This window comes from Acomys russatus, chromosome 19 (assembly GCF_903995435.1).
Source record: "Acomys russatus chromosome 19, mAcoRus1.1, whole genome shotgun sequence".
Taxonomy (NCBI): Eukaryota; Metazoa; Chordata; class Mammalia; order Rodentia; family Muridae; genus Acomys; species Acomys russatus.
This window is the reverse complement of record NC_067155.1, coordinates 63148466-63174953: the sequence shown is the minus strand read 5'-3', so window position 1 is coordinate 63174953 and position 26488 is coordinate 63148466. Positions and strand designations below refer to the sequence as shown.

The following is a 26488-nucleotide window of genomic DNA, read 5'->3' as shown; positions in this document are numbered from 1 at the left end:
TCTTTAAAAGCCTTTGGTAGAGCTGCAACCCTAATATGAGATTTTTCAAGGCTAGCCCAACAACTGCTGGGCTCAAGTCACCCCCACGACATTCCCTGAAGAGGCCAGAGACAGATACACCCCTCACCCCTGCAGGCCTGATGGAGCTTGTGTGAGCTGTCTGTCCCAGCCAAGCCTCTGGGGCAACAATAGCTTTTAACTGCAAGTGCATGTGTGTAGTAGAGTCTGAACACTAGACCCTTTAAGCAGATGCCTGTGTGCACTGGGGGAGAAGGGGCGGTGAACAGTGGCACGCATGTGTGCGAACTCAAACACTGAATGGGTGGCGAGACAGGCCCTGAGTCCCCACAGCTCCCTTCATGCAGCTGCACGGTAACAGACCCTCTCAGCAAATTGTCTCCCTAACTCTCAAAAGACAACTGTGAAAATAATAAATAAATAAATAAATATAAATAGACAAGGAACAGCTTGCTTTCCCAGCACAGAGACGTAAGAACGCACACCGGGAACTGTCAGGAAGATCCAGGATGGAGCACAGAGGATTCTGACGTCAGGTTTCTCTGTGTGTCCAGCAGTTCATCCAAGACGCGGTAACACACAGGGCCCCCTGGGGAATCGGACAAGTCCACAGAGACCTTCGAGTCCTTGTGCTTCATTGTGGTGACACGGGGACCCGGCATTTATTCAGGGAGGCAGCTGAGAAAACAACCTTTAAGGGAAGGGTGCTGGGCAAACCGCTGCCCTTGTCAGACATTACCCAGTGCACAGTGCATTAATGACAGTAGGATGTGGGGGAAGCCAGGGTGCGGGTGCGCAGGAGACCGCCAGACACCATCACCCACCGGTGCTGAGTTCATTATAAATTATACTGAAAGGCGAGGCCGCCTTTCTCCACCTTGGGCACATCCTTGGATCTGCTTCCTGGGTCAGGCAGAGGGAGCAGAAGGGTGTTACTTTTATGGGCCTAGCTACCATGGAGACCCCGAACTTAGGCACACCGTGCATGGGGGGCACTGTCTAGTGGGTTACCTATGTACTGCTTGACTTGAAGTCCTGGGGCATCTCCTCTGGTCCTGCTGACCAAAAGTGGCCATGGTGGATGTCATAGAGATTCCTCAAGGGGACATTCCAACCTGTCCCCTCTGACTTCTATACCTGGAGCAGAGCCATCAGAGGCAGGCGGTGCACACAGTGCTTGGCGCCACCTAGTCACCTCTGGGACAGCAAAGAGTCAGCCCTGACCTACCGAGATCCTAGGCTGCTGTGTCTCCTCCAGGCTCTGGAGCCACAACCCCCATACCTCAGGTGGGCAACTCAGATACTGCAACACCTAGGACAAGCCACCGTGGTCCCAGAGACTCTGTGTTTGACCCCCACCTCAGAGATGCCAGATGCCAGACATAGACGCTTGAGTGGTAAGGGTCATTTCATGTTCTGGGTCCGTGGATACCAAAGTAAGTGGGTGCACAGAAAAAAACAAAACAAAACTGCCTTCTGCTTCTTCAGTAATTTCGAGTGCGGACAGGCCAGCCCCGAGGATGTCCCAACTGCTGCGGGGCCTTCCTGGTGTCATGGGTCTCCTCAGCCTGGTGCAACCCAGTGCTGAGAACCGCTGTGTCTCGGCCCCGCGTGGCTCCCCACGGCTCCACTCCACTCCTGGGCTGAAGCTGGGGCCCCTCCTCCAGGCCCTGCTGCTCTGTGGTTCAGAGGCCGCTGCTATTTCTGTGGCACAGTGGTGGCTTGGAGAGCTCCAGGACGGTGGCACGTGGCTGGTTGAGGAACTTGGGGGCACGGCGGAGCAGCCTCTGGGCTTCATTGAAGGTGCACGTCAGGTCCTTCAGCCACTGTGCAAACTCGGGGTCACTCTGCACAGACACAGGGCAGGAATTGGGACTGCCTGCTCTTCTGCCAACAGAGTCTGCAAATGGCTGAGGTCCCTGGAGCCTGAAACTGGACACACGCTGCCTGCCCCGAAGCCTTGTCCCCTACCCTCAGGTCATACGGAAACTGGTAGGACAGAGGGAAAGCCAGTTCCGGGCTCTCCCAACAGACACCCCCAACTCTATTTTGTTTACTCTACCTATCTGGTTGGGGTTTTTTCTCTGGGTCTTAAGCGGCAGCCTATAGAATTATACACGGGGGGGGGGGGGGGGGGGCGCTCTGATACTTTGAAACACTTTCTTACACGTCTAAGGTAGTTAGGAAGTTACTTGAGGGTGTCAGCACTGGGCAAGCCAAGGCAGAAGAGACCCGAGTTCCTGGCCACCGTGGACTCCATAGCAAGACCCCGTTCCAACAAGCTAAAATGGCGTCCTTTTTTTTTTTTTTTTTTTTTTTTTAACCAGTTCCTCTGCCTTTGTCCTGTGAAAGCACACACCCCAGCACACCCCAGGGGCAAGTGTTCCATGATGAGAGACTGGAGTTCCAGTACAACTAAGAAAAAAATGAAGACACTGCCCCCTGGAAAAGTCCTTTTGGAATCTCAGAGATAAGAGAAACTGGCCCGAAGGGAAGGTCAGACTCCAGCCCCAGACACAACCACCAAGTCACTGCACTCTCTCCCCTGCTAACACTTTGATGTGACTTAATTTACCTAAGCCTCACCTTCCTAAGCCTGTGAGAGAGGCAAGGGGAAGCCGGGTGGGGGAGAGGGTGGGGTGCCCCCCCCCTGCCCACCCCAGAGGCTGTCAGTAAAAACTCACCTCACACTGCAGGACAAATTGCTTCCCCCCCTTTATTCTGAACAAAATGCACTTCCTGTCTTTAATCTGGGTCTCCTCCACAGACAGGATCTGTTCCATGGTGAGTAAATTTTGCTAAACACAAAAAGGAAAGTTAACGATTACTTTGGCGTTTGGAGATCTCTTAGGATAAATCAAGAGAATTAATTTTCAAAAGCAAATGGCATCCTCCTTCCCTCTTCTTGCCTGATATTCTAGAAATAAGAATGGCTACAAATCACACACACACACACACACACACACACACACACACACACACCAAGATCAAATAAAATGCCTGGAAGAAACCGCCAGGAAAGCAATGCTTCTGTGAAGGCCTGTGGCCCGCTGTTCCAGTGTTCCATATCAGCGTGGGTCTGGGCAACTGTGCACACCACAGGAGTATTTCATGCTGTCCATCACCCTCAGGAGAACAGTGAGCAACGATGGATGGCAGGTGGGTGGCAGCTAAGGGGTGGAGGTAGGCTAGGATGCTAGAGCTATCTGGATCCATGTCAAAAAGACTTAGATGCAGGCAGCATCCTTACAGGAGCCTGCAGTAGAGCTAGCGTGGTGCCTCAGCAGGAGGCCGCGGCGTAGTGAGTTCCTTCCTGTTATTTGGGGGTTTGTTTGTTTAATTTCAGATAAGTTTTACAGGAAGAATCTGGAATGAAATGCATCACCAGACGCTCCCACGCTCTCTGTCCCTCTGTTCATTCTTACAGATCTACTCTGGGGACAGCCTAGCTTCACACAGGGCACGAGAAAGAGAGACACAGAGATAGACAGACAGACACACACATACACGCACACACACAGAGACAGAGAGAGACAGACAGACAGACAGACACACATACACACACACACACAGACAGAGACAGACAGACAGACAGACAGACACACATACATGCACACACACAGAGACAGAGAGAGACAGACAGACAGACACACACACACACACACACACACACAGACAGACAGAGACACAGAAACAGATACACACACACACACACACACACAGACAGAGACAGACAGAGACAGACAGAAACTGAGAAAGACAGAGACACAACACACACAGAGAGACAGAGACAGAGAGACAGTGAGAGAGACAAAGACAGAGACAGAAACAGCACACAGAGACAGAACAACACACACAGAGACAGACAGACACAGAGAGACAGAGAGAGAGAAACAGACAGAGAGACACAGAGAGACATGGAGAGAGAGAGACAGAGAGAAACAGACAGACAGACAGAGAGACAGAGAGAGAGAGAGAAACAGACAGAGACAGACAGAGACTGTTGCAACCATGACACACAGTGAGGCTTATAGGACTTCCTGCCCAGGCTCCAGGAGGATGCTTCAACATCTTGGGGCACCCACAGAACACCTGATTTAGTGCATCAAATCTTGGGAGGTTTTAACGTCAAGGGGCCTTCTGGCACAGCGCCAAGGTGACCACACACTATTGCCAGCGCTCATAATTGCCTGAGACTTTACCAGAGGTTACCAAAGCCATGATGCAAAGTCAGGATGGAGAGTTGAGGCTCCTGCTGGGGGAGTTTGCTGCTGAGCCTCATTCCGGCTTCCCAACACAACAAACCGCATGTCCTGACACACAAACCGCGTCCTGACTGACCCTGGGGACCACCCAGCCCTCATAGTGACAAACCTTCCCCTGCCTTGCTGCTGACATACATTTTCATTCAGGCTCCGTCCTGAGCCTTTCACATGCCGAGCAGGTAACCAAAGTAGCCTGCCTTGTCCCTTGCCAACAGTAGCTTGAGGAAGACTCCAAGAGACTGTGGCATTTGCTTACAGATTCTCAGCAGGTCAGACAGCCTGGGGTTGGCATCCTAGCCACCCTCAGAGGATCCCACTGGTGACAGATCCGGGTCAGTATCCCTCCCCCAACCCACAGCAGGATGGCTGCGCCCTTGGCTGCCCTGGATTCCTCTCAGTAAATCCAGTGTTGGACCCAGGAAGAGTTTGTTCGCATTACCTGGCCTTGGTGTAAGCTTGCCGCAATCATGGAGCTCAGAGGCTTCCTGTGTCTCCCATTTCTCAGATGAGGAAACTGGGGCCCAGAGAGGTACCTAGGGGTGCCCTGAGTCCTGAGAGCAATGAGCTGGGATGGCCATCTCCCCGCCTTGCTCTTCTCCCATTCCAGTCACTGCCTTCTCCTGCCTCCACTGGGCCCCTGAGGCTGCTGGACTAAGGACTCAGCCTTCCAAGCGACACCTGCCTCTTATTCAAGTTAGTTAGGCCACAGCGATCCTTGTGTCTGTCACACTAGAGACACAGGGTATGAGAAACAGTAAGGGAGCTGCTGCACCCCAGGGCTGCACAGGGCCCATCCCTGGGACTCACCCGAGAATCGCCCTCTCCTCTCCACTCCAGCCTGTTGGGGAACAGGTAAAAGTAACGTCTCTGCCACTGCGTGAGGAAGGGGTTCCCCAGCTTCAGCATGTACCCATGCATGATGCAGTCCTTGCCCAGCGCGTAATCTGTGGATACAGACGCGGTGTCACTCAGGTCCTGAACCAGCACCCGCAATGACACACTTTGGGGGCACTGTACAAAAGTAACTCATTTTGCTGGGTGGTGGTGGTGGTGGCGGCGGCGGCGGCGGCGGCGGCGGCGGCGCACGCACACCTTTAATCCCAGCACTTGGGAGGCAGAGGCAGGTGGATCGCTGTGACTTCCAGGCCAGCCTGGTCTACAAAGCAAGTACAGGATAGTGAAGGCTACACAGAGAAACCCTGTCTCAAAAACCCAAAAACCAAAAAAAAAAAAAAAAAAAAAGTAACTCATTTTAAACACCTTTATCTCAGAAGGTCCCAGGCTCTCCATATTTGAGCCTGCTGTACTACTGATGCTCCATCTCCAAGGACTAAATTCTAAAGCCGGTCCTCAGAGTCCCACCGGCAGCGGGGTTACCCCAGACCTGAGCTAGCACCACCTCCCTCAGTGAGCACTCCCATCTACCTGGTCACTGGAGGTTTTGAGAAACTCGACTCCGCCTTTCCAACCCTCATAAAACCCAAGTTCAGTGCTGTCTTCCCTCCACTGGGAAGTGCTTGGTGACACTAGGCCACAGGGCATTTTACCTTCCTCCTGCCCAAGCTGCTTATTTTTAGCCCTCTTCCTGGCCTCGATTTTATCTGTCTCAGCGTTCACAGCGTCGTAGATGGTCTCCACCACTTCCTGCTGCCAGCGCTCGGAGATCACCAGCGGGAAGTTCTTATAGAGGTCCTGGTCACAGTCCAACAGCTGGGGGTGAAAGGAAAGAGCAGGGTGTGCTCAAGTGACTTCCCAGACGCAGGGCAGCCAGCACCATGGCCTCGGGACACCTGTGAGCCCAGCACACCACCTGTGAGCCCAGCACACCACCTGTGAGCCCAGCACACCACACCTGTGAGCCCAGCACACCACACCTGTGAGCCCAGCACACCACACCTGTGAGCCCAGCACACCACACCTGTGAGCCCAGCATACCTGTGAGCCCAGCACACTACCTGTGAGCCCAGCACACCACCTGTGAGCCCAGCACACCACCTGTGAGCCCAGAACACCACCTGTGAGCCCAGAACACCATCTGTGAGCCCAGCACACCACCTGTGAGCCCAGAACACCATCTGTGAGCCCAGCACACCACCTGTGAGCCCAGAACACCACCTGTGAGCCCAGCACACCACCTGTGAGCCCAGAACACCACCTGTGAGCCCAGCACACCACCTGTGAGCCCACCACACCTGTGAGCCCAGCCCCTCGCTGACTGAAGCAAGAGGGTTTTCATTCAAGGCCAGGCTGGCCTACGTGCCAAGTTTGATGCCAGCCTGAGATATATAGTAGAAACCAATCTCAAAAAGCAAACACAAAAACGAAACTGAGAAAGAAATAAGTTAGAAGAAAAGGATAATTTACGTTGATATGAGATCATGATTTTTTTTCTTTTTAAGAAAAAAAAAAAAAAAAGCAAAAATCCAAACCAAAGACAAACAGCCACATCTTTCCAGCTGCTCACAAGTCATAAAGTATGAGTTCTTTCCTGCTCCCTCCCTGGTCAGGGCTCTGGCTCCCACCACATGCTGGCCGGGGGGGGGGGGGCGCCTCCTTGCTCCCCCACCCCCACCCCAGAGCTCTTTCCAAAGCTATGTAATAGAAGATCCTAGCTGTTTAAGCAGTGGCTGTGTGCCTTGAGGTTTGAATACCACCTATATCCCAGGTGGGGCGATGGAGGCTCATACTCATCAACCCAGAAGCATCTTTGCGCCCAGTTTCACCTCTAGCGCCTCTGACAGACAGCCTTGTATCTGATGAGAAAATTACTGCTGGAATGCTTTGAGAAGCATGGTCACACGCAATCTCTGCGCGTGCATTGCACGCGCGCGCGCGCGCACACACACACACACACACACACCACGCAGGGTATAAGATGCCTAGAGGAATACACTGGCCTCCAGCTGCCCCAGGCCTCTGACCTAAACCTCGCAAAGGAGGATCTGAGGTGGTCGGGGATGTCGCTGTGGCCTGCTGCTCTTTGCCCACACAGGCTCCACACTGGAGTCCCCGGGTCAGCCTCCTCTCCAGGAGCCTCTGCCTCTGCCCCTGCTCACAGCCGCTTCCTCTCCCAGTCTTCACTCTGCCCCTAGCACTCCTGCTCTGCGTGTCCTTGTGACAGCTCCTGTCAGGATCAGCCACATCACACGCTGTTCCCTCTCCAGGCAGCAGGTGTGGGTTTGACACGACATCTGCGGTCTGTGCCTGGAGGGGAAAACTTTTGGGTGAGGAAGTGAGTGACTGCATTTGTGGGGATCAACGCGAGCAGCAGAGAGGAGCCAGGGCTGGGGTAAGTGGCCAGAGTCAGGGGCAGATGACAGCCTGGCAGCCAGGCGGTGACCCGCTGACTGGGCGTTTTGAAGATGGTAATTTTCTCTCATGACTCACTCCCTGTGAGTGTGTCTTGTCTTGATTTGGAAAAACAGAATCATGCACCAAAGTCTGGAAAATGTGGGAATGCTAAAGACTATGATCAATTCCCCGTTGATTGACAAGTGCAAAGAGATCTGTGCTGTCTGCATGTCCCCCCTCCTACCACCTCCCCACCCCGACACAGGAAGGCCCTGGACTCTGAGCATGAAAACCATGAATTCTTCTGCTCTGGGTGGGTATCAGATGCAGATACCATAATGTGAGCGCTCTGCCGCTCATCAAAGCGATGAGGAGGGTCCATCGGGACAAGCTGCTGAGGCTTCTGTGAACACATGCATTTACTACTAAAACCATCAGAGCTGGAGAGACGGCCCAATGACTAAGAGCACTAGCTGCTCTACCAGAGGACCTGGGTTCAATTCTCAGCACCCACGTAACAGCTCACAACTGTCTGTAGCTCCAATTTCAGGGGCTCTGGCACCTTCAGACACACACGCAGGCAAAACACCAGCGCACATAAAATAAGAATAAACAATTCTTTTTAAAAAAAAGTACTAAAACCATCGCTAAGTTTAATGGATTCTCCTGGCCTCAAGCCAGGAAGGTTGGGTGGCCTGTTATCCCAGCGCTGGAGAGGCTGAGGACCTCGCATCCAAGGCCCGCTGGGCTGCAGAGTAAGTCCAGGGGATGTAGCTCAGCCACAGAGTGTTTGCCCAGCATGCAAGGGCTCCAGACAATCCCTAGCCAACTCCACACACAGTGTTTCTTAGCAAAAACCGCACACCTGGGAGATCTTGTACCTTAATGCCTTTGGTGTCCTCTTCATCAAACGAGCCAATGTCAAAGGCATCTGCAGCGTTGACCTCTCCCCGAGGAGGGATCAGGGGCGGCGGGTACTAGAAGATCCAACAAGTAGGTAGCGCCTAGTTATCAGCTGACCTGTCCGCCCCAGCCCAAGACAACAGTCTATAAAAAGAACACAGCCCGGCCCTCAGCGAGCGCAGCCCACCCAGAGCCGTCCTCTGAAGCTAGCCTTCACACAGAGACACATTTCAAAAATCCCCCCAGGGTGTTCCCTGTACCAAAGCAAATACAAATACAGCGAAGCTGGAAATAGGGGGAAGGTAGGGGCGCAGCTTCTTGGGAAAGGGCGTGCATAGTGGACACAGGCCTGGATTCCAGCTCCAGCATTAAATAAAATAAAATAAGACAAAAAGTTCTAAAACTCAGGAAGGGGCAGTATGGGGCCAGAGAACATCCATATTCAAGTCAGACGTTCCTTACAAGTCTGACAGGCCACACATCTCAGTCAGCCGAGTGGCTGCTGTTCTGCGCCTTCTATTCATGTGTTGAGAGGACTTTGCCAGCATCTGTGTACAGGTTGCCCCTCGACACATGCACAGGGACCTCCCAGGCCCTGGCTTGGCAGCAAGGGTCTGCACAGAGCCTGCTCAAATCCTCCCTGGAGATTGTAGAAGCCCCGCAGAGTGTGGTCAGTCTGCGCTGCTGACAGTAATGGCTGGGAGGCGTCCACATGTGCTCAGAGCGCCTGTGATTATTTTCCATCTGTAGATGGCTGAACCGCAGATGCAAAACTCAGGCACAATCGGCCTGGATGAGGAAAATGAGGAAGAGGAGCCTCCCCAGTGGGAGTCCCCTACATGGTGATGAGTCCAGGCAGCACACATAGACACGGCAGGCAGGGGCAGGGATCCTGGAAGGACAGAGTCAGGAAGCCAGTGACAGAGAGACAGAGCTCAGAGGGCCTGGAGGGACCGGTACCTTCCGTAAGTACACGTGCTGCCAGTCGATGCCCTTGAAGAAGACGTGCTCCTTCACCTCCTGTGCCCTGGGGAAGAGGAGAGAGGGTCCTGCAGAGGTCAGCTGGGAAACATGACAGGTGCCATGCCAAACTCTCCCAGCAAGAACCATCTCAGTAAGGAACCAAGAGCACACTGGGAAATGGCTCCCGGGGTAAAGCACTGGGCCTGAGTTTGGATCCCTGGCTCCTATGTAGGTGTCAGACAGGCATGGTAGCAAGGGGCAGAGGCAGGGGATGCTCTGGGTATGCATGCAGCTGGCTAGACTATCCCAGTCAGGACTCCCTGGGCTCTGGGGAGAGACCCACCTCAGTAAGCAGGGTGTAAGATCCATCAAGGAAGACACCCATCAATCTTGGACACACACACACACACACACACACACACACACACACAGACACCATGCACATGTACACATAATGCACACACACACTTGGATGCACACATATACACATGTATGCACACACATGCACACATATACACTCTTGTGTGCATTCATACACTTGCACGCACACACATACACAACCACATGCATGTATATACACACTCACCTGCACACACACACACACACACACACACAGTCATATGTACACACATATCCATGCACAAAATGCAAGAAGTCACTCTCAGAGTGTTTGGAGGCATCCATGCCAGGCCTGAGAAGACCTGCCCGGATGTAGACTGCAGCTTCAGACAGCCTGGCAGTCCTTACAACGCACATATGCACATCACAGTTTGAAGAAGGGCAACGCTAGAGAGCCTCGTGTTAAAGTATCTCTAGAAAATGCCAGTGACTTAGAAACTCCGACAGCAGCGCAGGTGCATCCCTCTCCCCAGTCAGCTGAAGGTCAGGATCAAAGCTGAGCTCACACAAAACAGAGGCCACATGCTGAGTCCAGGGCCAGCTCCCTGCACCAGCAACAGCTCTAGTGGGCTGGTTCTCACTTGTGTCCTGCCCCATCTCTATTAATTCCCAGGCGCCTGCCCCAAACACCCAGCTCCAGATCTTGCAGCATTGAGCGCCCACTCAGCATGGCCCTCAGAACTAGTCCTCAATGGCTCCCTCCTCCGTCCTCAGTGACTCTAACGTCTCTGTCTTCCTGAGACACAGCAGCCTGGACCCTCTCCTCCAAACCCACACTCAAGCCTGGGGCTGCCTCTTTACACATGTGTGTGCTCAGTGTACCACCCCAGGCACACTGCTGCCCTGTCTCCCTGTCTGCTCCTCCCCAACACGAATCACGTAGCAAATACTCAGACAACCCCCGAGCTGAGGAAGGGCCCTAGGCAATACCGGCGCCATGTCCTGGGCAGCAACATCTGAGGGGCCTTGTCCTGTTCCTGCCTGCAACTGCTGCTGTCAACACACAGCAGGCTGAACATGCGACAGAGGAACTAGCGAGGGAGCTGGAGTCCGGCCTGGCTCCTTCCCTTCCGTGCTGTCACAGGAGCCGCTGGGTGAAGCACACAGACGCATGTCCACCAGAGGCACAAGAGGGGCTGTCCAGAGGTGGATGGAGTGGACAGACTGGTCTGCAGTGCGGGCAGATGGCAGATCAACTGCCCTGGAATACAGCATCTGATGACTCGTGTGTGTGTGTGTGTGTGTGTGTGTGTGTGTGTGTGTGTGTGTGTGTGTGTGTGTGTAGAGGGGGCACGGGGAAGGGCTGGGACTCTTCATGAAAACACTCATGCATGCACACACACACACACATACACACACACACACGCACACGCATGCATCTTTATTCACCCACATGCCAAACCTCATCCCTACCTCTGAACCCCCAAATCCCTACACATAGACACACTTGCATGCACACATACACACACACACACACATACTTGCACATAGAGGCACACACAACTAGCTGTGTATTCTAACAGGGGGGAAGGCCCTGGACGGTTTGACATTTGAGAAATCAAACTTGCCAAAGAGCTTAAAAAAAAAAAAACAAAGTCAATAGAAGAGCTAAAGATCTAAATGATCAGAGAGTAAAATAAGGAAACAAAGGGAAGAGAGGGCTAACGCACAAGATGAGGAGCTCGGGCCTGAGAGGGGTGCTGACAGAAACGGGCGGGGCTGGGGAGGGTTTGAGCCTTGGAGAGAGTGCGCGCGTGCGCGCGCGCGCGCGCGCGCGCGCGCACACACACACACACACACACACACACACACACACACACCACTCCCACTCCCCGCCCCCCAGAACAGCACTGACAGGAAAGAGCCAAGGCCTCGGAGCTGCAGACACCTCTGTGCAACTGAACATCAGGCCTGGTTGAGCAGAGTGTTCACCCCTCAGCCTCTCTCTAACGGGCTTCTTGGGAACATATTGCAGATAAAAGATTAGACTCAGCAAAGTGGAGGACTTGGGGGTCAAGTAAACGTCAGATCCAGGAAACAAATCTCTCCCTCTCCCTCCCTGTCCCCTCCCCTCTCCCTCCCTCTCTCTCTCCTTCTCACTTCCCACTTCCCCCTTCTCCCTCCCTCTCCCTCCTCCTACTTCCCTCTTTTCGCATCTCCCCCCTCCTCTCCCCAGCTCCTGTTTGAACACTGGTGTCCCTGCTGGCAATACTGCTGAGGAGGCTGGAGTCTTCAGCAAGCAGGGCTTAGCTCCAAGAAGGGACTCGGGACTCGCTTTGAAGAAAAACCCTCCAGTTCTTCCATCTCTCCCTCCTGCTCTGCTGAGACGCAAGCCTCGCCCAACTCCCCCGGGGACCGACCACACTGCTGTGACTTCCAGCCACAGACAGGACAGGCTGACCCCTCTGACTGAAACCATGAGATGAAGCAAACATCTCCCCCACCTTCCTGGGCATTTCCATCTCTCACTGTAAGGGCAACAGGCTGGACAAACAAACAAACAAACAGCAGCGCCCTGTGATCCCTCCCCCAGGAGATGCTGAGAGCTTCTAGTGACTTGATAAAGGAGACCAGCCTGTTTGGAGCCCAGACTCCGAAAGGCGCCTACCCGCCTCCGCAGCACCCCAGCCGCTGGCTCACATCCCGCTGGAGCAACCCCTCCAAGAGGGACCTCAGCTCAGGAGAGAAGGCGTCCGGAAGCTGCACGTTCTAGGGCGACAAGAGACAGATTTCAAAGGCCCATCCTAAGATGGTGGCCTCACGCCCAACCAGAGTCAAGGCTGGGATCCAAACTAAATTCGTTAACATTAACATTAGCCGTAAAATGGTTGCTGATTGGTTTTGGAACCCCCAACAGCAGGTTGGGGGGGGGGTGTGTGAAGAGCCAGTGGCCCTGACCTCTACTGCATGGGGTCATTTCACCACTTATCTGATGGCCATGTCTGCTCCCCTTCCCCTGCCCCCCTGCCTCTTCCCTCCCCAACCCTCCCCCTCCGCCACCCTCCCCCTCCCCCTGCCCCTGTTTCCCACGTCTTTGGTCTTTCTTATTCTCTTCATTTGCAAATCCGGTTATTTGCCCTAGACTGTATATCCTTTTCTTTTTTCTTTCAAAATTCCCCCCTTCCCCACCTCCCAAGGAATGGTCATCCTCTAGGTCCGTGGGGCAAATCCTTTTTCCCTAGGGCCATCTCTTCAGCCCGGTGCTACCTTGCGGTACTCTATGGCACATTTCACCAGTGACAGAGCATGACGCAGAAACCAGCGGGGATTGTCTTACCACTGTCAGGGTCATGCGGTCAATCTCATGCTTGTCTTTGGTTTTATGTTGTCTGAAAGGGCTGTGGCTGCAGAGGCGAAGGGAACTTCTGTTAAGACGGCATTGAACAACTCAGTACAGTAGAACATAAACCGTGCAGACAGTCAGCGGTCATAAGCATTTACCATTCCTGGAAACAAAGCTTAGCCACGGAGCAGACTGGACCCCCGAGTGGGCCAGACACGTCGCCTGGTCCTCGCTGCAGTGACACTGTGGCAGTAAGACAGGCTCCTCTGGTTGAGAGCGCCAGCAAAGCACAGGCACCAGGCAGCCACGCACACCAAGGGGTGACAGCTGCAGTAAAGTAGCCTGGGTTGCACCAACGAGTCCTCAGTCAGGTGAGTGTGGATCAACCTAGAAGCCTGGGTGGCCAGTGTGACACGGCCTTGGTGACAAGGGACTGTACTAGCAGGCCCAGATTGGTTTAACCCAGTAGAGTCAGGAAAGCTGGGATCGATGGTGACCTGACTGTCCACACAAGCCCTCCATCCCCACATCTGGACGATGGCTCAGGCTGCACAACTCACTGGGTTTGAGGAGCCAAGGCCACAGCAGAGTAGCCGGTAGCTGCCAAATAAGAACCCAGTCGCACTTGGGAGGCAATGAGGAAAACTCCCCTTTGCTACGTAGCCCAGGCTATTCTCAAACTCACTTCGGTCCTCCTGCCTCAGCTTCCAGTGTGCTAGGGTTTCAAGTGTGAGCCACACTTTTTGTGTCTTTGAAATTCTGCAGAAGCCGGGTTGCAAGGGGGAATTTTACCATTAAATGGTATTTTGAATTTGCAAGATAGAGCTCCTGACCTGCCGACGTACTTATTTCCTTACAGGGAGGCAGGCCTGTGCGGTGCCTCTGCCTGCTTATAAGGTACATAAGATGCAGCCTGGGATAAGACACTCCAGAAAACATCGCAGAGTGCAGCAGGGTGTGGAGTCAGGGACTCTGAAGGAATGAGCCCCAGCCCCACTCGCCCCCAGCTGCCCCTTCCTGCTGCAGGAAAGCCCTTTAGTGTGGGACCCCCTTGCTTCTCTATCTGTCTATGGGAGAGGGCGCTCTGGTGTCTCGGCGACCAACCAAGCAATTGCCGTCTCCTAAAGAACTGATGTGAACCAAACATCTCAACAAGGCAAATTGGCAGCAGCCGAGGATCGCTAAAAATCTTTAAATAGGCTTGTTGCAAATACTCATTTCACCTTGTTTCCAAGGAGAAGAGCGTGCAATTACTATACTCAAAAAGGAGACAGGAGTCGGGCATGGTGGTACGTGTCAGCAAGGGAGGTGGGAGAGGAGGAGGATCCAGGGTTCAAGGCCATCCTTAACTCTGCAAGAATTCCAGACAAGAACAGAGGCGTCATAAAATAAAATAATAAAAAGTCAGAGTATGGAAGACAGCCTGCTCCTCTTACTGGCCACACTGTGCTTTGAATCACCACACCTCAGACTCAGACGGCTCTATTTTGTGCAAATCCACAGACACATCACCATGTTGAGGTCCAGCAAGGGCCTCCAAGCCACTGCCACTCTCTCTGTTTGCCACCCTGCTGTCCTCACCGCAAGGTCTTTCTCCCGGCTTAAGGGGTTGGTGAGGAGGACCCTGAACTAAAACATGTGCTCACGGCTGTGAGTGCAAAGCCAGCAGACTCCATTTTTGCCTTTAACCTCTGGCATGGTGCGAAGGTCATTCCACAAAAATCCCACTGAAATGTACCCTGTCCTGGTGTGAGAAGGTGAGGCCTTGAGAAGGCAAGGCCAGGAAGGATTAAAGTTGTTAGCCTCAGGCCAGTTAGGAAGGTGAGTCTGGCTTCCAGGTCACCCCTCACTCCCCTCTCATGCTCTCTCACACAGTCCCCTGGCCAGGAACTGTAATGTCGCTGCACAAAGTCCCTCAAGTTGCTGACTAAACTCCTGGCTTCCTGGGCCATAAGCTCAAATGAAGCCTGTCCCTCATAAACCACCTGGTCCCCATGATTCTGTTCCAGCTACACAAACCAGTTGGAGACAGCCAGACAGAGCCCCAGGTCCTTCCCACACCAACCCTCCTTCCCACCCATCCCTAGGTCCATAGGCCCCTTTTACAAGCTCAGTGAGTTCATATCTGACTCAGCAAGGCATCATGGGAAGCTCACTTCTAGCTCCTCATCCCTGCGATATCTCATGGGAAACCCCTGAGCGTTGGAGTTGAGCTCCATGCGCGTTTGCTCCCAATGGAGTCTTGGTTACTTTTTGTGAACCAAGGCTGAGATTCAGCTTTCCACTTCAGAAAATGTTAAAGAGAGAGAGAGAAAGGAGAGGGGGGAAAATAACCACCTAGGATAGTAGCATCTCCATTTTGAGCAGGACAAGTGGCACTCACAGATCATGTGATGACAGCTGTCCCCTGACGCAGGCTCTGTAAATAGGTGCCCAGCACCATGCTGTCATCGGCAGAGTGCTCCCCATCAGGAGGCTGCTTTGGGGATTCTAACTGCAGCATGGAAATGGGGGGGGGGCAGAGAGCCCATATCCCAAGCTCAAGCACAGCACTCTTAATTAGATAGCACAAAGCGCCAAGCACACCCACTACTCCTGCTTGGAAACCCATGCACTCCCACGTTAGAGACTTCAATTCCACAGGGTTGACACTGAGCCCAAACCAATATGACATATGATTAAACACTCTCACAATTTAATTTTAGAATGCAAGAGAGATCCTGTATGTCACATCAAATAATGCCTTTGGGGTTTGAGCCAGTAACTGTGAAATAATCCATAAACGATTTTACTTTCCCCCTATGGAACAAAGCCAGTAGAACCCACCAGTACTTAATCCCACCCCCAGGCCTATGTCCAGTATCTGTCCCGATGGGAGACACATCAAAGGGAGGGACCTCCCACCCAGGGAGAGCTCTTGGTTCTCACAATTCCACTGGGGACAGGGACTCTCTGGTGCACTTGGATACCTGAGTAGTGCCCTCTCGCGCTAAGCTGTGACAACCAAAACTGTCCTCAGAGAGTGTTAACTATCCCTGGAGACGGAAGCCAAGTGTTGCTGGTTGTCCGGCTGTGGCCGCCCTAGGACGGCATTGGAAGGGAACAGGCTGCCCTCAGGTATGCAACATGCCTTCAGGCCCAAGCTCTGTTCACTCAGTGCCCTGCTATACCCACATTTACTCCTCAGAGCCAATAAAGAACAGCTTGGTGGGGCGGGGGCGACACTCGACACCACACAGTGCACATGTACAAATCGGAAAAACAATGCCGAGTCTTGCCAGGTGTGGTGTTGTGGGTGGCGTTTTACTGTTACTTTATGTGTACAGGTGTTTGGCTGCACGTTTTCTGTGAACCGTGTGTCTACAGTGCCAGCACAGGCCACAGAAATGAGACGAGACCTTTCCCACCCCCACCCCCCCCCGGCCGCCCAGGAGCTGGAGTTAGAGGTGGCTATGAGCTGCTATGTGGGTTCTGGGAATCGGATCTCTGAAGACCCGCCATGGGGCCTCGCTCATGAGAGGTCCCTGTGAGCATCGGTTCAGTCTGAAGCACCACTGGCTACGCCCTTCTCAGAGTGAAACCCTGTCAGTCCTTCCACATCCAGGACGGATGTGTCCCTGCACTGTCTAGAATACTGTTGTGTCCCTGGAATCCACTCCCACTGCAGCTCAGGTGCAGAGTGCCTCTCTGTGGGTCTCCTGCTCATGTCTCTGCCCCTCTGACACTACACGCTGCTTCTAGAATCATCTTACTTCAGGTCACATGGCCTTGCCATTCCTTTGTTTAAAAGCCTTCAGTCCCAGACACCAGAAGACAAGGCCATGCCCCACAGCACATGTGGAGGCTCTCTCCCTGTTTCATTGCTTCCTCTAAAACTCCCGACTGAGACAGCGATGACCACTCACTGGGCCCCAGTGGTGAGCTGCGCCTGTCCCTACAACACCTCCTCCATCCTGAGAGCCCCATCTCCCACCCAGAATCGCCCCACTCAGCCAAGCCAGAGCAGGGGGCACCCCCATTTCTGAGATCCCCAGCTCCCAGGGCTCTAGGGAGCCTCCTCTCCTGACTCCCCTCTCCTCCTCACACAGTCCTCCTCCTCCCCTGCACCAGGCAAAGGCCCTCATGTGCTTTAACTACTCAATAAATGTTTATCAAGCTTAAATCTCCAGAGTCAGAACTCATTTCCTGGTCTTTGCTCGTAGCGCGATGCCGCTGCCTGGAAGGACTTCTGAGTAAGCACCAGATGGACTGGTCTGAGACCCGAATCTTGGTGGGGAGGAGGCATCAAAGTCCAGTTGCCAGACATGGCCAAAATTCTTTGTCCGGGCTAAGGAAACAGTCAGCGGACAGCAACCAGGAACTGGCTGTGGAGAGGGTCTACTGTTCCTTTGTGCAGCTAGAGGCTTGCGTGGCCGTACATTTAACAGATCCTTAGATGATGATGGACAAACTGTCTTCAATCTTATCCTTTTTATGCACTCCTGTGCCCCATGCTGTGTGTGTGTGCGTGCGTGCGCGTACACCCGCGTGTGTGCGTGCATGTGCGTGCAAGTGCACATGTATGCATGCATGTGTGTGTTGGGGAAGTGTGGAGGTCAGAGGTCAGCTTTCAGGAGATGGCTCTCTCCTTCCACCATGAGGGTCCCAGGGAATGAACTCAGGTCCTCAGCCTTGGTGACAGGTGTCTTTAGCTGCTGAGCCACCTCTCCAGGCCACTCTTTTTCCTGCCTGAGCCAGGCCTTCCACATGAGACGCTCTTCTTAAGGAATGCAGTCAGGCATTTTGGTCACTGGAGCTGTGTCCCCTCTCTCTCTCTCTCTCTCTCTCTCTCTCTCTCCCCTCAATGGTCCCTAGGACCATCCTCAGAGGTCTTCCATTCTGTGATGAAACCCTCCTGCCACAGGCAATGAAGTCTGCTGAGGACTTGCTGTCTTCCCACTCAGGGAGACTCAGAGATTGGACCGAAGCTGCGTGAAACCAATCTCATCCAGGATGCGCAAATCACAAGACACGGGACAGAGGCGGTAATGAGACAGCCCCTCCCGGCTCCCCAAACACAAGGTCATGTGATCACAGGCCCTCTGCAGACTGTTTTACCAACAGCTAGGGATGGCGACGAAGGAACAAATCCCATCCACGCGAGGCTTGCACTATTACCCTCGGTACTTATTGGCGGGTCTTTTATCTCGGACAGTTTGGCTGTCGTGCACGTCAATCTGAACTCTGGAAGCTCAGATTCTGCATCTCCAGAGGGGCCTGGGTCTCCTGGGGGTCTCTCCGAACCTTGGACAACTGCAGCGGGAGGACGGAGGACAGGAGGGGTTCTTCCTGGGAAGCGGCTTCCTCTGGCTCCTTCTGCATAAACTCTAATCAGGTCAGCAAGTCTGCCAGCACAAATGGAGGGCGCCTGGGCTCCACTGACATGGGACTGGTAATAAAATTACACAACAACAGACCCGACTTTCTTAGAGGTAATTCGGTTTTAGATCCCTGGGGAATGCAATGGGCACAGCGGAATTGGATTACAGAAGCACCCAAGATGTAGCGGGCTGTACTTGGAGCCAAGTCCGGGGTACTGGAGAGTTCAACGGCTCTTCAAACAAAATATATGACAGCCACAGTGCACTCAATGTGTTTCCCCAGGGGCACAGCAAGACCTCAGCAAGCTGTGGGGCCAGGCTCCTGGGCAGCTGATAAGAGGGAACTCTGGATAGGAAGTAGGGACAAGGATCTTTCTTTAAAAAAAAAAAATTTTTTTAAAGATTTATTTATTATGTATACAGTGCATATTAGATCACATTATAGATGGTTGTGAGCCACCATGTGGTTGCTGGGAATTGAACTCAGAACCTCTGGAAGAGCAGTCAGTGCTCTTAACCTCTGAGCCATCTCTCCAGCCTGACAAGGATCTTTCTTAGACCTTTTGGGGAGAATGAAAAACATGCCTGGATTCCACTAGAATTGAGCTCCCAGTTAAACCCGCCGGAAACATCTAGAAAGTCACACAAGGTGCCAGCAGAGCAGTTGACCCTGCAGGTATGAGAACACATCCCAAGCTGCCCAGCCCATCCCCTCTGCAGCCTAGAGGACGGTCTAGAAGAGAGGTCGGCTTCAGAGACACAGCTGCAGCAGGCTTACAGAGAAATGCCAACTTTTCAGACAGGGTCACTTCGGCTTTTCCACCCCCCAGAGTCCCCCAGATGCTTGAGGTTCAGAAATCACCGAGAAGCCATTTGCAGGTGGGGAAGGAAGACCCACCACCTTCTCCAATCACACACATTTCAATACTTTCACCTAGTCCCAGAACACGGCCCATCACGGAATCACTTCAAAGGCCCCTTCCTCTGTCGCACTTAGTCTTATGTTTACCTTGTTCCTACTTTAAAGTATATGGGTCCTATGGAGTGGAACAAACACATGAAGCCACAGGCTTTGAGCTCTGAGCCCTCAGGACTGAAGCTGGCCCCAGTGAAAGAGGAGGGACCACTGTGGCTGTCACCTGCGACAGTGTGGTTTAAAGGCCGCCAGGGCGCCATGTACACAAGGCAAGTCCTCTACCGGTAAGCTGACCTCACCCCCCCCCCCCCGGATCCAAGCAGCCCCAGGACAGGGCATCTGAGTCCCACTCACCCCCGCAGGAGCTTGAAGAGCATACAGCCCAAGGAGAACCAGTCAGCGCTGCTGTCGTAGCACGTCCCCTTCTGCAACACCTCAGGAGCCATGTAGCCATGCGTGCCCCTGGGGAGGGAAGGGAGATGGTCACGGGAGTACGCTCGCTCTGGTATCAGAAGGACGCCCCCCTCCTCCCCCCGTTTAGAGGGCAGGGACTGGGCAGAGAGGTGAGGGCACACACCCTGGCCTCAGCACACGCCTTGCACTGCAGAAGGTAGTCATGAATTCGCACACTGAGTTCACACGGGGAGGGAAGGAAAACGTAAGGGCAATTCTGGCTAAGGCTTCTGTCATCCCACTGCCCGCCAGGGTTGGTTCACCTGATCTGGCTGGCTACCTGGGTGTCCGTGACCATGAAGATCCAAGGGTACATATACTGTCCCCCAAGATGAGTCCAAGGGACCCAGGGGACCCTCTATGTCATCACCAAAAAAAGCCTTGTGGAGAATCCCTTATCTGCAGCTGTTCTGTCTCTCGCTGGCTTTTGTCAGTGAGGGGATGAGCTGTCAGTGAGGGGATGAGCGGGTGCTGAGGGCATGCAGGTGTGGCCGGGGCTCAGTGTCACCAGGCCCAGGAGGTGAACTGAACCCAGGCAGGCAGGACAGGAAGTCCTGCACCACCTCAGCACGCCTTCATCCTCACTCTTTGGGTAAGTGCTGCAACTGGCTTAGGAACACTGAGGGTTGACTCAGAAACCCCTAGTGATCACTGGAGCGCACAGGAGGGGTGAGGGGGAGGGGGAGGCCTGAGGAGGATGCGCAACAGCAGAACATGGCCAGCTCGGCTCTCTGCAAGACGCCAGCACAAGATCAAGAGAGCCATGCCGGGGACAGCGAAGATCTCTGCCGGGGCTTCCAACAGCCTCGCCTGGGAAGCCATGTGAGGTGGCTTTTAAGCGCCATCCATTGACGGAACCACAATGTGGGGAGTGAAGGGACACTCTCCATGAGAGATCAAACAAGCTGATGTACAGCTCCAGCCACTGGGGCTCCCTCAGCAGCCTGCATGGCAGCCAGATGCTCACAGATGGCCTGCGTGGGCGGACGGGCCGCCATGAATACAAGCTGAGCAAGGACGCCATGGCGCGTGGGTAAGCCCTTCTGTAACGTAAGTGAGGACTCAAGCTTGGGGCTGGCAATGTAAATTCACGTTGACCACAAGCTGCCCCCGCAGCCTGAGCCCATACTGGAAACCTCGGACCACCTTGAAGACGCAGCGGCCGAGAGACAGTGCTCAAGGTCCATGTCTGTGGCTTCAAACAAAAGGAAAGCCAGGTGTGTGGTGGGGGTTGGGGGAGCCTGGCCATCTATCTCAACCTAGACCTATCTCTGAAGCCCAGGGGAGGCAGGCAATTTCCTCTGCCTGGAACACAGCATCTATGTGGGACAGAGGGGTCGTCTTTCTAGCCCTACTGTGCGCCTGCGACCTGACTTTCTCTGCGCTTTAATTTGCACACTGTCAACAGTGGATGTCAATGCCCATAAAACCGATGGGGTTTTATGCAGACACTGCACTGACAGCGGGCCGGCACACCTGAAGCAGCTGGGACCTAGCCGATGGCACACCCCGCCTTGCCGGAGCCCCTGGCATCCACCCGCCTGCCGCAGTGGTCCCTATCTTCCTGGGGTTCTGCCAGTTGCCAGGTTCAGCAGGTAAATACATGGGTTCTCTCCCTCTCTCTCTCTCTCTCTCTCTCTCTCTCTCTCTCTCTGTGTGAAATAAACACTTCTGGAACTTGGCGGACTCATGCCTGGAACTGTCACGGAAGGGCAACATCACCATCCTTTCCTTGATGCACAAGATAACGGGGCAGACAGCGCTGGGAGGACAGACTCAAAGCCAGGTCTGCGGCTCCAAAGCCTTCATTCGGCCCTAGGCACAAAATGCAAAAAAAAAAAAAAAAAAAAAAAAAAGTCTTGCTCCCTGTTTTTATCCACATGGAAGGTGCCAGCATTTAAACCAGGAGCCTGGCCACTCAGTCCAGTCTCTTTGTGAAAGCTGTTTGAGACAGTCGGTGTCAACCGTCACCTGCGGATCTGGAATGTCTAGGCACATCTGGGAGGGTTACTCACTCCTGCGCATGCCTGTGACTGCATTGGTTAACTGAGGTGGGAAAGCCCACCATTCCCTAGGCTTGGGTCCCCAGCTGTGGTAAAAAGAGAGCGACCTGGGCACAGGCTGTTTCCTGACTGAATGTGATGTGCGCATGGCCGCCTACAGCTGGGATGTCCCTGCCAAGGTGCAGCTTAACCTGGGATTACAAACCAAACAAATCTCCCCTTAAGTTGCTTTTGGCAGGGTGTTTTTCACAGTGACAGAAAAAGAAACTGTTCAAATACAGTTCTTCTCACAGAGGGCAGAGCAGCCCGCCTTTTGGAGCTGGTTGGACCGGTTGCGACCAGGGCAGCCAGGCGAGTGGGATAAACGACCCCACAACACGGAGCTTAGGTTCCGGGAAGATGAATTCTTATGAACTCTCCTATTCAGACTTGGTTATGACCACAGTCAACAGGAGGCATTATCATACCAAAGCGTGGTGGCATTAAAAATTCAAAAGCATCTCTCAGAAGCGGCCAATGAGCTTTTCCTGGGAGAAGCGCAGGTAGCCGCAGCATCCTGCGAGGACGCCGATGCTTTCAGATCGTGTCCCCAGCTTAGAGCGATCTACCAAGTGCGGGACTGGGGCTCTCAAAGGCAGTTCCGATTTGAGGCAGGCCCTCGCAAAGCACCTGTGTTATCCAGCCTTCATTTCTAGTTACAAAAAAGAAAGGTCTGTTGTTTATCTTCCACAGAGACCGATGGAAAGAGACTCTGGGACTTGTCTGGGGGCGGGGGGCGTTCAGCAGACAGAACGCATGCCCAGAGGGGCAGTAACATGAAGTCGTAAAAGATTCGGTGCTGAGAGTGGGATGTTTTAATATTTATTTAGTGTCTGCACATGCATGGGGGGGGGCGCATACTCAGGCACGGCCTCGAGGTCATAGAACAACTTAGGGGAGTCAGTTTTCTCCTTCTATCATGTGGGCCTTGGGGACAGAACTCATGTAGTCAGGCTGAGAGGCTAGATTACCCCTTAGCCATTTGAGGCACAGAAGGAGACATTCTAACCGGCAAAGTGGGAGCCGAGGGTGTGGCTTGTCAGCACAGCTTCTTCTTCAGAGCTGGGGCAAGGCTTTTACTTAGAGGCGGCCTCAGGCCAGGTCACCTGCACTTAGCACCACCACCACCAGAGCAGTCTGAGTCTGCAGAGACAGCTAAGGGCTGTGGTTTCAAGACTACTTCCCTGTGGCCACCAACTGCTTCACCTCCAAGGCTAACAGCGTGGCCTGTAAGTGGGTGGCTGACTTCTCAGAAGTACAGCAGATGATTGAGATGGCAAGTCAGCCCTGAGCCTTCCCTGGGGGAATTCAGGGCAGACATCACATGCCTCACTAGGGTACTGGATCTGTCACACATTCTGGCAACGGGGGGGGGGGGGGGGGGGGGGTTATTAGCTTTACTTCAGAAGAAGAGGCTGTCAAAGAGGTGAGCAGACCTGCTCAGAGTCTCATAGGCTGTGTGCAGTTAGCGTCTGCAGGGACATCCCCCCCGCCCCCCCCCCCGCCTCCCCCACGTCCTATGAAGCGGCTCGTTCCTGAGCAGGTGTCAGCTCCCCAGGAGCCAAGTCCTTCCCCACAGACAGTGACAGGAAGCACCCTGCTCTGATCTGTACCTCACCACCCTGTTACTGAATACCGCACAGGAACCCCCAGCTGGTGAGGAGATGAGGGGCATGGCTGGCCAGGTTGTTGCCTGAGCACAAGTGCCACGGTGCGGAAACGCGGCAAACGCAGCAGACATGATACTCACACGCTGGCGTGAGGCTTCTTTTTGGAGAAGTCACAGGCAAGGCCGAGATCGGATATCCTCACGTGGCCGTGCTCGTCCAGAAGGATGTTCGCAGGCTGAAAGGAAAAGAGTTCAGGAGTCCCCAAGAGGCCACTGGAGCTCCATGTCCTCCACAGGGTGCAACCCTACATCATCACTTCATCATGGCCAATGTGACCTTCACAGGGTGTACCCCCCACACTGTCACCTCATCATGGCCGACATGACCTTCACAGGGTGCATCCCCCACACTGTCACCTCATCATGGCCGACATGACCTTCACAGGGTGCATCCCCCACACTGTCACCTCATCATGGCCGACATGACCTTCACAGGGTGCACATGTACGTCATCACCTCATCATGGCCGACACGACCTGTCAACTCTGTTGTGTTCTCAAACCAAGGCAGCAGGACAGGGAACCCAGCACCCCTCTGCTGACTTCAGTGAGCAGGTAAAGGACACTTCCCAGCAGAGAATGACGCCCAGGGGACGGGCCAGGAGGGCTGCCACCATGGGCGTAAAGCATGCCCTCCCCGTTGCTCCATGAGCTTCTGTGTAGCCCGCATGAACATCCCAGCAACGGCGAGTGGGGCACAGGCTTCATACCGTCTGCGGACCAAGGGTTTCAGAGGACATGGCTGCGAGGGCCACAGACAGGGAGGGATCTTGCAGAGACTTGCAGCTGCCGATCTGAGGGCTGGAAGCATCACAGCACCATGCCTACCCTGATGGGCAGCCACCACTGACCAAGGCCCTCCCGACCAGAGTCTGAGCCTGACTCTGACAGGACTGGGATGTCCATCCACACGCCCCGATATACCCAACCACAGTCACCTCAGGAATATCTTTCCGCCATGAAGCACCTATTGCTTTTCCTGAAATAGAAATAACGGGCAAGCTCCTACAACACCGAAACATGAATAACCATGAGCGGCCGGAATTAAATTTGAATGGGAATTAAATAACATCATTGCCTACTAAACAGGGTTAGGAAACAAAAACAGCCGAGGGATGGGTAAAAGCCATTCGAGGGTTTAAATTAAGACGCAGGCCAGCAGCTCCATGAACTAGCTGTCAGCCTCTATCTGGTTCCTCATAAAATTCACGAACAACTAACATGCCATGAACCAACCAGCATCTGGTTATTTCTAGTCCAGTAAAAAAAAAATTATTTTTTCTTCTGTATGCTCACATAAAGCTAAGAGAAAATTCTTTAGTACAAAAAAAAAAAAAAAAAAAAAAAAAAAAAAACCACTTTGAATTTTACAGAAGTATTCTTAAAAGACAAAACAAAACAAAACACCATGTGCTCAAAACCAAAATGCCGCGTTTTTGCTTCCTAGATCTTAACTAGTCTATGATTGCAGGATGGGGCGGGGGGGGGGGGGGGGGGGGGGGAAGGGGGGGGGGGGGTGTGGAATACATCTGTAACCCTGCCACTCCGGAGGATGAGGCAGGAGGATCTGATTGGGAGGGCCCTGCCTCAAACAAGCAGAAAACGTTTTACAGAACCTAGGAGAAAGGAACGTGTTCCAGAAGGAAACAGAAACGAGAGGCAAATACTTTCTCCAGCTGTTTTCTTATCCTATTAGTAAACTGTCCATCACCCCTAAGTCACCTCTTGCTGTTACTTACACACCCCACACGTGTGCCTATAACCTGCTAGGGTCTCTATCCTTGGTTATGTTTGCTCAGGTTTTTTTTTTTTTTTTTTTTTTTTTTTTTTGCGGGGCAGGGAGGGTTGTTTGTTTGTTTTGCCAACTTGACACAAGCTAGAGTCGTCCAAGGAGAAATATAATTGAGAAAATGCCTCCTTAAGACCAGGCTGTAGGCAAGCCTGTAAGGCACTTTCCTAATCAGTTACTGATGAGGGAGAGCTCAGCCATTGTGCGTAGGACCACCCCCTTGGTCCTGGGTTCTATAAGAAAGCAGGCTGAGCAAGCCAGTGAGCAGCACCCCTCCATGGCCTCTACGTCAGTTCCTGCCTCCAGGTTCCTGCCCTGCTTGAGTGCCTGCCCTGGTGTCCTTCAGTGATGGCCTACAAGCTACAAAGCCTCCTTTCCTCACCAGGTTAGTTTTGGTCGGGGTGGTTTATCACAGCAATGGAATCCCTAACTAAGGCAGCCCCTTTAATTGCACATTTATGGGCGTCACCATGGACACACCCAGGAACTACCCAGACCCCTCCCCTTCATGGAGAGCCCAGCACCTCCAGAGTGGGAAGTCGGAGTACTCAGTTCATTGCTTTATCATCCAGGGAGCAAGGACAGTAACTTGACCACAGCTCAGGGAGTCAACCTCGACTCAGCAAGAATCACAAACACCTGGCAAGTTTGACAGGCTGAGCTGCACTCCACAGCCACTCCTCTGTCCCTCCAACCAGCCTTGTCCTGCAGGAGCCCCACCGCTCTTTATCCCGGCTCCTTTATCCCTCTCAAAACTCTGACCAACCAGCAGGGCGGGATCTGGTCCTTGGAGACCATCCACTGAGCCGTGACTTTATACAAAACGGGAATGCCAGAGTCCTCTTTATGTGTAATTCCTGAACTAAGAAGGAGAGCTGCGACCAGCACCTTAGCAGGCGCTGGGGTTGCCATGACAACACGGACCGGCCACAGGTACCACCCCTGCAGTGGTCACAGGGTGAACAACTTTGTCAGGGCTGAGACGGGGCTAGGAAGAAAGACACACAGGGCCCTACTGCAGATAAAGGGCAGGGGTGGGTGGGTAGGGTGGGGTGGGTCTCAGGGGGCCATGGGCACACCCCGACCCACCTTACCTTCAGGTCTCTGTAGACAACGAAGCGGGTGTGCATGTGCTCCA

At 53.5% G+C, this 26488-nt stretch overlaps 1 protein-coding gene across 1 annotated transcript in view; it reads right to left on the bottom strand.

Moving 5' to 3' along the window:
- Nucleotides 1–1649: 1649 nt before the first annotated feature.
- Grk3 (G protein-coupled receptor kinase 3) overlaps nt 1650–26488 on the bottom strand; it is an 88643-nt gene continuing 63804 nt past the window's right edge. The window contains exons 12-21 of the mRNA XM_051161724.1: nt 23644–23738; nt 19753–19860; nt 13117–13183; nt 12448–12548; nt 9438–9504; nt 8456–8551; nt 5831–5993; nt 5091–5227; nt 2703–2816; nt 1650–1865 (exon numbers count right to left, since the gene is read on the bottom strand). Coding sequence (XP_051017681.1) covers nt 1704–1865; nt 2703–2816; nt 5091–5227; nt 5831–5993; nt 8456–8551; nt 9438–9504; nt 12448–12548; nt 13117–13183; nt 19753–19860; nt 23644–23738 — 1110 coding nt within the window. The 3' untranslated portion in view covers nt 1650–1703. The remainder of the gene's footprint in view (nt 1866–2702; nt 2817–5090; nt 5228–5830; nt 5994–8455; nt 8552–9437; nt 9505–12447; nt 12549–13116; nt 13184–19752; nt 19861–23643; nt 23739–26488) is intronic.